Genomic DNA, 13,992 nt, shown 5'->3' on the forward strand with positions numbered 1-13,992 from the left:
CATAGCCACTCGAAGAAACCGTCTGAAAGAGGATCAGGATAGCTAGCCACTTAAGATTTTTTACGGACAGCCCAAAATGAATCCACCATTCAGTTGTAAAAATATTGAAGATAATTAGATATAACATAGTACCATATTAGTAACCTTCTAACGCCAGATAAATATCCTCCTGATGTATAACATATCTAAATTCATATTTTTCTTTACTTACAACAGATGTCGAGACTCCAAAGATGTCACTGCCTTCTCTAAATATTTTGGCATGTAAAAAAGAACCGTATTGTACTGTATTAATAATAGAAGATACTGGTTAACTTACACAAGTCACTTAAGTTAACTTACCTTTTCTAGATATAGGGTCGTGACTTCTAGATCAGACTCCATCTTGTAAATGATATTATACAGAGCGGCCAGAAGTTTGTCATCCATGTCAATTCCAGCTACGTTGTATTGGAATCGAAGGCTTAGATAGTATGCTGCACATAAAATTCGTTAATGTCTTAGTAAAATTATACAAGTATAGAAGCAATCTAATTTTCAATGTTCTTGTTTACCTGCTAGATGCAAGTTTCTACCCATCTGATAGTTCCACCGCGGCTCAATGATGCTGATGTACTCCTAGGCATAGGCTGGATCTGCCTCCATGATCTGAGTCTTTGCCCTCTCCATCATGTAATACAGGAAATCCACCTGGAACTACCTCTCGTCCACAATCCGAAGCACTTCATACAATGGTCTGATAGCCTTCACTATCACAGTGGCCCACTGCCAGAATGTTTGCCTCGTCACCAAATTCTCGACACTGCTCTCTTCAGCGTCAGCCCTCGCACTGACAAGCATTTGACGTAGGGCTACTTTCTTCTCAAAAAGGCTATCGAGTGCAACGTAGTTGGTAGCAAACCGTATGACTCATAGTCTCAAGATCTCTCTCCCTGCATACCTCCTCATCAGTGAAAGGACCCACGTATGGTTATAAATATACCTGATGATGGTTTGGGTTGTCTCCACTATCTGCTGCACCCAGTGTCTGCTGAACCGACCTGTACCGGTCGGTTCAGCCCGTACCGGACCGGTATCGACTGGCACCGGTCCGGTATAGGGGTAGAAAACGGTTCCGACCCAATTTGGGTGGGAACCGACCGGCATATGCTTCATACCGGTGCGAACCGAGCCGGTATGAGCTCGAACCGGTGCGAACCGAGCCGTTTCGCACTGGTTCAAGGCTTAAAATGAGTGCCTCAAAGTGCCACAGCGCTGGCCACTCTGGCTGGCCAGAGGCACTTTGAAAGTGCCACAAAAGTGCCACACTGGGGCACTTTCAAAAGTGTCGGTGCGGCACTTTGTGCGGCACTTTGAAAGTGTCGTGTGGTGGCAAAATGTGGCACTTTTCAAAGTGCCATAGTGCCTCAATAGTTGGCCATAAAAGCCGAACAAATGTTAAAGCTAAATCCGTCAGCTTAGGTGAAGGAAAGGCAGAGAGAAAGGAGGAAAAGAAGAGAAAGACAAAGACAAAGGCGTGAAAAAAATTTAGAAGGGTCGGAGAGCGTCGTTTTTCTTCAAGAAAAATCCAGCAAAAACTAAATAAGGTAAATTTTCTTTCCCCTACATTATTTTTTTAATATTCCATTTAAATTGCTTAAAAAAATTAAGTCAAAAATTGCCAAAAAATAGGAAATGATTCAATGATTCCATTTCGTCTTGAATTTTTTATATGTTGTCGATATATGGACGATGTTAATGGTGACATTAACTTTTGTTTTTACAGAATTTAAAAAATTTATAATTTAATTAAAAAATTTAAAAATAAATTTTTAATTACAAAAAATTAGAAATTGAAAAAAATTAATGTGGTCGTAGGAATGGAGCCAACAAGGAGAGGGCAACCCCAAAAGCGTAATATTGGCTGGAAGCATGGGAAGATGCTTAGTGAACGACACCAGTTTCAGTGCAATTATTGCCACAAGTGCTTCAAGGGAGGAGGGGTAACCAGATTAAAACAGCACTTAGCCGGTAATTCTCGTGAGATATCTGCGTGCTCGGAGTTCCCACCGAACATCCGTCAACTGATGAGGAAAAACCTCGCTGAGATCAAAGCAACCAAGGAAGTGGCTGCCAAGCAGAAAGCGGAGGTGGAACGCCAAGTTGCAGAAGCACCTTCCTATCACTTGATGGAGTCACAGGAGGTCGAGGGTCCAGATGAGGAGGAGGCACAGATCCAGGCTACCATGCGGGCGAGTCTGGATGATCGGTGGCAGCAGGAGGAGGTGGCGAGGCATCGGGCTCGATTTGGGCCCTCGTTTTCGAGTCGGGCGCCGGTTCTGGTAGAAGCAGACAAGATCCAGAGTTTCAAAGGACAACCTCAGTCAGGAAGGGCGAGGGCAGAGGACGTAGCTGGATTGCATCTATCCTGGATGGTTTTGGTGGCCGAAAGAAGTCTTCCGGAGGGATTCCACCAGGTGCGTCAATCCATGATGTAGATCCGCATGCTTTCCCCAGGAGAGATTCGAAGCAGCAAAGGATAGACACAATATGGAAAGGAGAAGAAAAAAGATATGTGACGAGCTATTGGATCCTGGTTCCACTTCAGCCATATTCCAGCGAATGCTGCAGACAATACATACTACAAGTCTGCCATTTCTGCCATACAGTCTGCCGGTCCCGGTGTCGATCCTCCAAACCCGAAGGACATCTACTGAGCTTCTTGACAACAATAAGGAGGAGCTACAGAATTGGATTAGCTCATATAAGAGCAAATGGCCGACATATGGGCTTACTCTGATGTGTGATGGTTGGACCGGTCCAACAAAGCGGGCCATCAACTTTCTGACATACTGTGATACGAAGATCTTCTTCCACAAGTCAGTTGATGCTTCGGATAAGGTGCACAACGCCTCATACATCCTCAGACTTATGGAGGAGGTGATTGATCAGATTAGAGAGGAGAATATCGTGCAGGTCGTCACTGATAACGGACCGCAATATAAGTTGGCCGGGCAGGTCGTGATGGAGCGGGGACCACAAATTTTCTGAACCCCATGTGCTGCACATTGCATCGACCTCATCCTGATGGACATTGGAAAGATCCGTAGGGTGCAACATACGGTGGAATAGCCCAACGCATCACTAGGTATATTTATAGCCATACTTGGGTTCTTTCATTAATGAGAAAGTATACAGGGGGAGAAATTCTTAGACCAGGAGTCACACGGTTTGCTACGAATTACATTGCACTTGATAGCCTTATTGAGAAGAAAGAAGCCCTACGTCAGATGTTTGTCAGTCCCGAGTGGCAGGAAAGTAGATATGCCCAGGCCGGCACTAAAAGAAGCAAGATGGAAGACTTGGTAAGCAGGCAGTCATTCTGGCAGCAGGCCAATGCGATAGTCAAGGCTATCAAACCATTATATGAAGTGCTGCGGGCCGTGGATAGCGAGAGGTACCCCCAGATGGGCCTTTTGTATCACATGATGGAGAAGGCAAAGGCTCAGATCATGGAAGCAAATGTAGCCCATGCCCAGGAGTACATCAACATCATTGAGCGGCGGTGGGGAGCCCAAATGGGTAGTAAATTGCATCTAGCAGGTAAGCGATAATATTGATAATTATACTGATTGATATATTTGTATAATTATACTAAGATGGTGTCATCTATGGGCAGCATACTACCTGAATCCCCGATTTTAGTACAGGAGTGGAATTGGTATGGATGATGAACTTCTTAATGCTCTGCGTAATGTTATTTATAAGATGGAGCCTGATCCAGAAGTCGTCGCGTCATGTATAGAAGAGGTAACTATGATTTAGTAGCATATGTAAATATATCGGATCTTATATTATTGACATACTACAACAAGCTTCTTTTCACAGACCAAATAATTTAGAGAGGGCAGCCACAGCTTTGGACAGCGACTAGCTGTCGTGAGGATGACAACTATGAATCCAAGTACAATACAAATCCGCAAGACATTTTTGCAGCTGAATTATCTTCAACTATGAACCCATCATATATGTAAAATGAAATTATCTTCAATATTTTTGCAGCTGAATGGTGGATTCATTTTGGCATATCCGCAAAAAATCTTAAACGGATAGCTATCCGGATCCTCTCTCAAACGGTCTCCTCGAGTGGCTGTGAGTGCAACTAGTCCACCTTCGCCCTCATCCACAGCAAATAGAGAAACCGTTTGACACAAAAGCGCCTCAACGACCTAGTTTATGTGCACTACAATCTGCGGTTGAGGCTAAAATGCATTCAGAAGAAAGTGGAGCTCCAGTATGCAGATCCCATCTATAGGACTTTTACAGATGATGATGATAATTCTATACTCGACTGGCTTGCGGCCCAGCAGCAGGAGCCCGAGATTGATAAGCCAGGATCGCCTCGACAACCAGCCAGCATCATAGCCACCGAGGCTATAGTCAATCCACAGCAATGAGCTGAGCGCAATATTCCACGCACTCCTACAGCTGATCGGACGTGGCTAGAGGGGAGCCAGTCACCGCATGACTGGTACGACGCTCCTGTTCAGAAAGACGATCCTCTCATGCGAGGACGAGGACACTCTAGTACCCAGTCGACTCGATCAGGAGGGCGTCAATCCCAGCAAACAAGAAAAGGAAAGGAAAGGGCCCCAATGGAGAGTGTCGAGAAGGAGACTTGGACCAGCAGCGATGAAGGTTCTGGTGGTAATGGATCTACTAGCCATAGAGGGAGTGGAGGACAGTATGGTACTACTTATGAGACACAGCCGAAGGAAGATTTTCGATACACCGGTGAGTCTCAGTTTACGCATGCTACACAAGATATGGACCACGGTAGACCGTCTGATATAGGCCGGTCGGATACCATTGCATATCGAAAAAGACTCCTCAAAGTCGTTCAGGAGGCCAGGATGCAGCTGCAGATGACCTCCTATGTGGAGTCAAATCCATTGATGTATCAAGTTCCGAGTCTTCCTATTATCCGCAGCCTCAGCCAGCATATGGATGCGGTGCATCGGAGTCATCTTCCGGTGGTTACTACCCTGCGCAGCCCGGAGATCTTACGAGTCAGATTTTGGTGCCGGCATATTCGGATGGGCCCCTTCACAGCCATATTATCAAGACACCTTTCTGAGCCAAAGCTTCAGCGAGAGATCCGAGAGTTCTTATGATCCGACGCGCATTCCTCGAGGATTGAGCATACAAGACTACAACGCCGCTTAGTTAGAGGGATGGGTTGATCTGCCTTCATATTATGCTGATGATCCAGATATCGACGAGAAGCATCGCCACTCAACCCAATTTTAGATATCCGAGAGTGCTTTAAATATATGTAATTGATTGTATCTTAATTTATTGATATTTTATGTTCTTCATCTCATTATTTGAATCATTTGGAAGTAATAAGTTGCATCATCTAGTTTTAACCTTAAACCTAAACATAAAAACATCAAAAAAAATCCAAAAGTGAAAGAACTCAAAAAAAAACGACGATGGGGTCGAAACCAGGCCGAATGTGCCCTATCGGTACGGTATCGGTTTAGCTCGGTTCGGCACCGGTATCGTACCGTTACTGGAGCCGACCGGTACGTCAGTACGCTCGGTACCGCGAACCTTGGCTACACCCTACAAATCTTCGCAATATCCATCAACATAAGGTCGATACAATGTGTAGCACATGAGGTTCAAAAAATATATAGCTGCCGCTCTATCAAGATCTTTCCGACGAACTTATATTATGGCCCATTATTAGTGATGAGCTACACGACATTCTCCTCTCCTACCTGATCAATCACCTCCATCAGTTTGAGGATGTAAGCAGCAGACATTGTGCACCTGATCAGAAGCATCAACCGACTTGTGAAAAAAATCTTTGTATCATAGTATATCAGAAAGTTAATGATGCTCCGTCTAGTAGGACTGGTCCAACCATCACACATTACAATCAGTCCATATGTGGGCCACTTGCTATTGTAGGAGGCAATCCAATTCTCTAGCTCCTTATTATTGTCAAGAAGCTCACCATGGATGTCCTTCGGGCTTGAAGGATCTACACCGGGACTGGCAGCCTATATGGCGGAAATGGCAGACCTGTAGTACGTATTGTCTGCCACATTCGCTGGAATGCTAAAGTGAAACCAGGATTCAATAGCTCGCCACATATTCTTCTTCTTATCCTTCTACAACATTGAGTCAACCCTTTGCTGCTTTGAATCTTTGCTGGAGAGGCATGTGGATCTAAATTATGAATTCATGCTCCTGGCAGAATCTCTCTGAATGACTTCTTTTTGCTACCAAAAGCACCTGGCATAGATGCAATCTAGCCACCGCCTTTACTGACAGCTTCCCTGACTGAGGCAGTCCTTCTGAACTATAGATCTACCTTGCTACTCGCAGAACTGGAGCCCGACTCGTAATACAACGGCCTAAATCAAGCTTTATATCTGGCCACCTCATTCTGCTGCCACTGATCATCCAGACTCGTCTGTATAGCAGCCTAGATCTGTGACTCCTCGTCATCTGGAGCGGATGCCTCCTCTAACTCTGGAGTGATAGGAGGTGGCTTTGCAGCCCGGCAGTCCACCTCTGCCTTCTTGAAAATTTCCTCCTTCGCTGCTCTGAAATCAGCAAAGTGCTTCTTCATCAGCTGTCGAACCTTCTGTGAGCATTTTCGGTATATAGATACATCGGGATAACTCCCAACTAAGTGCTATTCAACCTGGTTACCCCTTCTCTTTTGAACTTTATGTCGCGCTGGTTGCACTTCCAATGGTGTCGGTCAGACAGCATTTGCCCATGATTCCAGCCAATGTCACACTCTAGGTTCTTTCTTCTTGATAGCTCCATTCCTACAGGTTTATCAAGTACGTCAGTTTATTAATTATTTAAAAATAGCAAAACTTCATTATGACAGATAATTTTTTTCTCCAAAAATACATCTGATTTATCTAATACATAACCCTAATTTTTTATATTTTTTATTTACTTATACATTTTTAATAATTTTTAAATTTATAAATATGTTTAAATATCATAAATTCAAAAAAATATGATTTCTACCCTAGAATTTACTTCTGAATTATGTACTACGTATTGTTAATTTTTCATTATTTTTAATACTATTTATATATTTTTTAATTATTTTTTAATTTTAAAAAATTAATTTTAGCCTAGATTCATGTAGAACGCAATAATAGATGCCATATATATTTTTTTAGGCCCTCGAGCATGCTTCAAAGGCTACTTATTTCTAATTTTTTTTAAAATTTAGGCCTAAGCTACTGCGCGCATGATCGCATCAAAACTTAAATGAATAGACATCAAATTTTTATGAAGAGTAGCTTGCATGCCCCTAAATATGTTTCTAATTTATAAAAATTTTTATTTTTATTTATTTTAAAAAATTATTATTTAATCCAAATATATATTTTAAATTTTTTAAATTATATATAATTTAAAAATTAAAAATTTTTATGTCAGCATATAGATCGTCCATAGATCTACAACATATAAAAAAGAAGCCCAGATCGAAAATTTTAACATGATGTTTTCTTATTTTGCAATTTTTGAGCTATTTTTTCAAGCCCTCTAAAAAAGAAGAAAATAAGATAAGAAAGAGGAGGCACACCTTATTTAGCCTTGGATCTTCCTTCTGATAGCATGAATCAGTGTTATTTTTGAAGTATTTAGAAAGAAAAAGTGGATCCACAGCAAGTCCACAGTGTCAACCCAGTTCGAAACTGGGTTGACTCGATGTGAACCGGCCGGTTCCCACCGACTCTACACCGAACCAACTAGTTTCGGCTAGTTTGCATCGAGTCTGCACCAAATCGACTGGTTCCGGCCAGTATGAGGCTGCAACAAAAATTATTAGACGAACCGACCTGATTTCGTATCGAGTCGGCTCGGCCTCGGCACTGCCCGAACCGAGCGGTTTGGCCCGGTTCGGTAGAAATTGCCTGTTATTATAAACTATTCTTTATTTACAAATTATTTATTTTGAATAGTACAATATTGTAGTATAATAGTATAATATTATAGAAATATAATAGTGTTACACTATTAAAGTATGATTATTATAATATAATATAATATATAATTATATATTACATTACACTGTCGTAATATTACTACAATACAATATGATAAACTATAATATAATATCACATATTATAATAATATAATATTGTATAATAATATAATATAATACAATACAATTTTTACTGTCACATATTAATATATTGTTATATAGTATACTACTATTAAAATATTATATTATATTATAATAGTATAATTATATTAATATATTACAATTATAATTACATATTAATATATTATTACTAGTACAATATTAACACAATATATGTGTGATATTATTATTTTACTATAAAATTATAATATTATATTATAATAATATTTTTCATATTAATATAATATAGTGTGAAGTGTTGTTAATCTATAATTTATATATTTTATTTTAATCTAAATATTATAATAAATGATGTAATTATTTTTAAATAATATAATACTACAAAGTTTAGGGCTATTTTGGACAAAGCTTCTCGACGAGCTTCAAAAAGCATTTTTGAGGAGAAAATCCAAATTAGAGTTTTTGCCAAGTACAGGTTTTTCGACTTCTAGGAGAACATGAAATCTATTTCAAGTTCTTTACTAAACACCCATACATCGCCCAAAAGTACTTTTTGGACTCTAAAAAGCACTTTTGGCCCCTCCAAAAGTAATCCGAAATGGACCTTTAAAAAATAAAGCTACGAGACAAAGCCATTCCCCACTATAACGCTTCCATAAACTAGAGATACAACTCCATGTACATCTTTACCATAATATATGCCCATTCAATATATGTATTTTAGAACCATATGCTTTGTCATTTAAACTCTCAAGTCACCAACAAAGGACTCCTATGAGAACAATATTGAAGTTCTCAAGTCACCAAGCTCATTCAGTAAACACCACTGATAGTTATTAAAGAACAAGGCCTCCACATGGAATTGTATCATCCAAGTTCCCATAATGCACCAAACTAAGTCCATTATCTCATCATGGCCTGCAACACCCTTGGCCCTCCTACACGTTTAAGGGTTTAAAATACCATGGTCAACCAACTGAAATAACAATGTACAACCCTAATACTCTAATGCAACATATAGCTCCAGTTCGAAAGAGTACATTCTGAATTAAGAGAATGGGCGATGTCATTCAGTGATTTAAGACCTAAACATTTAGATAAGGTCCTTAGACCATGTGTCTTCACAGCTTTTAAGGAATCAATTTAATATAGTCCAGCTCCGATCTCATATTCAACTGGCAAGAAAAAGTGAAAAATATTGCCTACTTTCTAAGCATATCCTAGTTTCTTGAAATCAATCACTTTCCCAACCCTTATTCATGATCTTGGTAACAGACATGTGACAACTACCGGACACCTCAAATGACTAAAGTTTAAGAATTGGTCCCACCATCTATCACTTCCACATTGGCAGCACCATTCTGAAAAAGAAAATGTTGCTAAACAGACTATCTCAAGTTCAATTCTGGATTCTAGTCCCAATTTCAATACTAAAATTATAGCCAGAACTCAGAAGTATGTCCCTACCAAGGTCAGCGGAACCGTCTCGAGCCATAGCGGTGGCTCACCGGTACGGTTCTGGCTGTAAAAACGAGACGCTTACCGAAGCCGGAGAAGGAAAGCGAGAGGGAGAGGGAGGGAGGAGAGGCCGCGGACGCCGCCGGAGGGTCGCAGGGGGCCGGAAGAGGCCGCAAGAGGCCGGCGAAGGGTTGCAGGGGGCCGGCAGAGGCCGCGGCAGCCAAGGCCGCAGCCGATTCCCCTATTTCAAACGAAACAGAAGTCTGGCCGCGGCTAAAAATTTCAGAATTTTTAAGTGAAGTCGGCAAATCGCTTGCCGACTTACTTAAAAATCGCAAAAATTTTTAGCCGCGGCCTTCGCCGGACCTCCATCGGCATCCGCCACCCTCCCCCGCTCGCTCGCTCTCTTTTCCTCTCTCCCACGGTGTTGTGCCCTCTCGGTACGGACCCGACACGGCCCGTACCTAGTCGTCCCGCCGGAGAACCAGTACAGTATCCGGTACTGATTCCTCCGACCTTGGTCCCCACCTATATATATTATATTAAAGTTGCATCATACTACAGGCGTTGCCATTTCTGACAACAGCTTTACCATGGCAAAGAAATGAGGTCTACGAAAGATGGTACTGACATCACCTTACATCAAATATATACACATAGATACATATATAAACAAACTAAGGAGGCTTCAGTGCTATCAAGAAACGTGAAAATTTGACATACGAAAATTGCTGGCAAAACTTAAAAGCATGGTATGCTGAACCGGCCCGTACCAGCTGGTTCATCGCGTACCGGACCAGTCCGGTTCCGCAGTGAAAAATGGTTCCGACCCCATTGGGGCTGGAACTGAGAGCGAACCAGACAGAACCGGAACGGTTTCGTCCAGTTCGACCAATGCGAACCGGCACCGAGTCATGTGGTATTTAAATGCCACAGCCTGTGGCATTTAATGCCACAACGGGATGCCATAGCCCGCTGTGGCATTGTGGTTGCGCGCTATTGGTCGGTTCGGTACCGGTCCAAACCGGTACCATATCAGTCCGGTAGGCAACCGGTACGCCTACTGGTACGGCATACCTTGCTTAAAAGCATAGTCTTTTTCTTAAAGTATGCAGCCAACATGTTGATTTACTTAAATACAACAAAATATTAAAATTAAAAACCTTGAATTTTTTATTAAATTGCATCATATTATCTCTATATAATACACATGGCACTACCCTCAGCATTGCCTGATTACCATGTTTTTACATGAAAATAATGGGGCAAAGAACTTGCTCTATGGCACTTATAGGGTACAGCATAATGAGAAAGTAATCATAACCTAACCAACAAGCCTTATCCCATGTGCTTCCAACAACCTACCAAATTACCTTCTCTAGTACTCCTTCCTATAACAAAGCTACCTCTCATGTAAATGAGTCACCATTAAGCTTTGTTCAATTCTTTATCAAAACTGTTGTCAGTTTTCTTGGTAATTTCACTCCACTTACTTCAATTGTATAGAAATTAAAACAAGAATAAAATTATGAGTTGCATCAAATAATTGGTCTTTGCAAGAGAAAAATCATATTAGGATTCATCGATAAAATATATTTGACATGTAATGGAATAATGATTTTTAAATATTCAACACTCGGGTTTTCCATGGTTCAAGCCCCAAGAAGGCTGGCAGTGCAAAGCTACTTTATCAGTCCAGTGCTCATAAAGTCAAACAAACCCAGACATTTTGAAGCCTAATTTCAGCAGATTCTGGATCCTATTTGTAAGCCAAATTTGAATTTTGGATGGCACATTTAATGTCTTCTCTGTTACCAAACTTTTCTTAATTAATTAGGTACTTGGTGGGGATGTAGAATTTATATTTCTCTTGGATTCTTGTTTGGTTCTAGGAACTTGGTTCCAGTAAATGCACAGATTTGGAGAATTGCCATCTAGGTTTATACAAAATCTAGACATGCATGAAAATGTAGCTTCAGATTTGATGATTTGATTGCAAATATAGCCTTTTGCTTCGTAGAAAGGACTTCTTGTTATCTTCTTGCTCCCATCCCCTTGGCAGATTCCTTGTGGGAAAAGAGTGTTTATCGAGGTTTCACTTGTGCTACCTCCTTACCTCCAACTCCATATTCAATTCCCACAGTTCCAACATCAATATTTTTGTTTCAAATACATACAATCAATATTACTTTATTTGTTCTCTCACCTACAATTGTGGAGTTATAAAATGTTGTATTTTCTACTTTATGGACTCCAGAGAGTTTGACAAATTGACAAGCTCTGGTTTCTACTTTCTTTAATGGATTAAACACTCAAGGATCACTGCAACTTTTCCTAATTCTTTGATATACACACAAACACATATCTGAACCACCTCTTTAGGAAGCCCTCTCTCTAGTCATCATGCTCCTGTCTAGTAATCATGCAAGCACATTAAGGATATCATAAGAAAATAGACACCATGTGAAAAAAGGGAGGTCTGAATGCCATTTGAAGCAAATTTAACTGTTTGAGAAAGAATTTTATTTTCTTCTAAGACATAAATATCCCTGTCATCAGAACATCCAGGACCAACAAATTAAACTTCAAACAAAAGATTGTCAAAATTCAGGATATTCCATGCAATTGATGAACTGAATGCATCTGTTTGCTACGAAACTAGTAGGCCGTTATATTTGAAAGGATAAATATAGCGATCCAAGTGAGATTTTTGTTTACTAACTGATTAATACTTGCCTCCAAAATGGTTTTTCAATAAAGGCTGGTGCCCGGAACTTGACACAGCTGACTGCTTTTGCAAATAATCAGGATGAGGCCCTTCATATCCTTTTGGCATGTCAAGTTGAGGTTTCCCACGGCCACGTTTCTGAGGCTTGTGAGATGCTTTCAACACTTGATTGCTTTCTCGGTCCCTCTCACTTCCATCCTGTAAGTTGATGGTTTATTGATTTCAGACAACAACAAGGAATCAGGCCTTTCTGACCATCCTCTAACATGACCAAAGTAGACTGAAGAAAGTGAAGAAAAACTAGGAATACAATCACAAGAATGTCATTTTCCCTAAAACAGAATAACTTCCAAATTAATTATAGAAAACTTCCAAATTAGTTAAGGAATATGCTTATTTAGAAGGTGAGAAATTAGACTGATATCAGCTGACACAACGAGATTTAGTTTCTTGATAAATAATGTTACGTATCAAATAAGTGAAATAAATATGTTACTTATGTACAAGTATATATCTGAACATCATACAACACTTTCTGAAATAGAAATAATAACTATTCTTTGAAATAACAAGAGGGATGAGATATAGATACAAGGAATATTATTGATTATCACAAGGCAACAGCTCACGGATATCCTTGTACACACATGAATGCACATGGATGCACGCATACAAACAAGAACACGCACATGTGTGAATGCATGTGCACACAACATTGGCAAGTGAGCATTCATTTCACCACCAAAAATGCTTCCAGTATACCCTATTCGTAGTATGACCTTATGAGACCATACAAATGTGTACATGCATTCATCTCAGACAAGAATAAAGATCTTTTCTTTGGGAAAAAAAGATATTTAATCATATACCTAGTTCAAAATCAGAACCCAAGTCCTTTCTTATAATTGCACTGGTTACCAAAGAACAGTCATCTGTTCACTGTTTAGAATTCTTTGCAGTTATCCATGTATCTCATTCCAAATAATTTACTATTTTTTTCAGATTGGTTCCTAGTTATGGCAAACATGTGCTAATGATAAATAGTCCTCTCTTAATATCAGCTTCACTAGCCTATCGTCCAATTGTTATTACTTTATGATATATCATTTATTTATTTACTACCCATTATTGATCCAAATTAATTTATAGTGCCATATTTTGAATTTAATGATGAACAAAATAGTGAAGTGGAATTCATGAAGCCAAACTCACTGTTGTGGTAAGACTTGTTGGCTATAAATATAGTTATGCTTAACAAATTCATATTTAACCAATGCCCACACATATTCATAAATTCCACTTTATTTATTTCTTGTGTGCTCGCCTAGTTTTTGGCTTATCATCATCTTCCAATTATGCTAACTAATCAAGGTTTTAAATCCCGTCAGATGGAGCTGTCCTGGTTTTCCTATGAAACAGGATGCATCGCCGTCCCGCCCCGTCCCAACACTTGGGACAGAAGGATGTCCCAAGACGTGCCAATCAAAATGCTAGGACAATGGTTGGGCGACCCTGTACCGACACATGGGATGGTACTCCGTCCCAGTGTCCCACGGGATGTCCCCTTGGGACTTGAATCCTTGAAGCTAATCTCAGTATCTCTTTGGTACTCAACCTATGTCATTTGTGAATATGAAATGTACTACATAATTACTTCCAAGTGTAAGCTTCAAGG

The 13,992-nt window shown here is 40.2% G+C and overlaps 1 protein-coding gene across 4 annotated transcripts in view; it reads right to left on the minus strand.

Moving 5' to 3' along the window:
* The window catches only part of LOC103702014 (protein ALWAYS EARLY 3-like), a 41,160-nt gene that overhangs the window by 18,199 nt on the left and 8,969 nt on the right, over positions 1-13,992 (minus strand). For all 4 annotated transcript variants that reach the window (XM_039129292.1, XM_039129290.1, XM_039129289.1 and 1 more), the window contains exon 6: positions 12,326-12,515. In XM_039129292.1, coding sequence (XP_038985220.1) covers positions 12,326-12,515 — 190 coding nt within the window. The remainder of the gene's footprint in view (positions 1-12,325; positions 12,516-13,992) is intronic.

Source organism: Phoenix dactylifera, chromosome 8, assembly GCF_009389715.1.
Source record: "Phoenix dactylifera cultivar Barhee BC4 chromosome 8, palm_55x_up_171113_PBpolish2nd_filt_p, whole genome shotgun sequence".
Taxonomy (NCBI): Eukaryota; Viridiplantae; Streptophyta; class Magnoliopsida; order Arecales; family Arecaceae; genus Phoenix; species Phoenix dactylifera.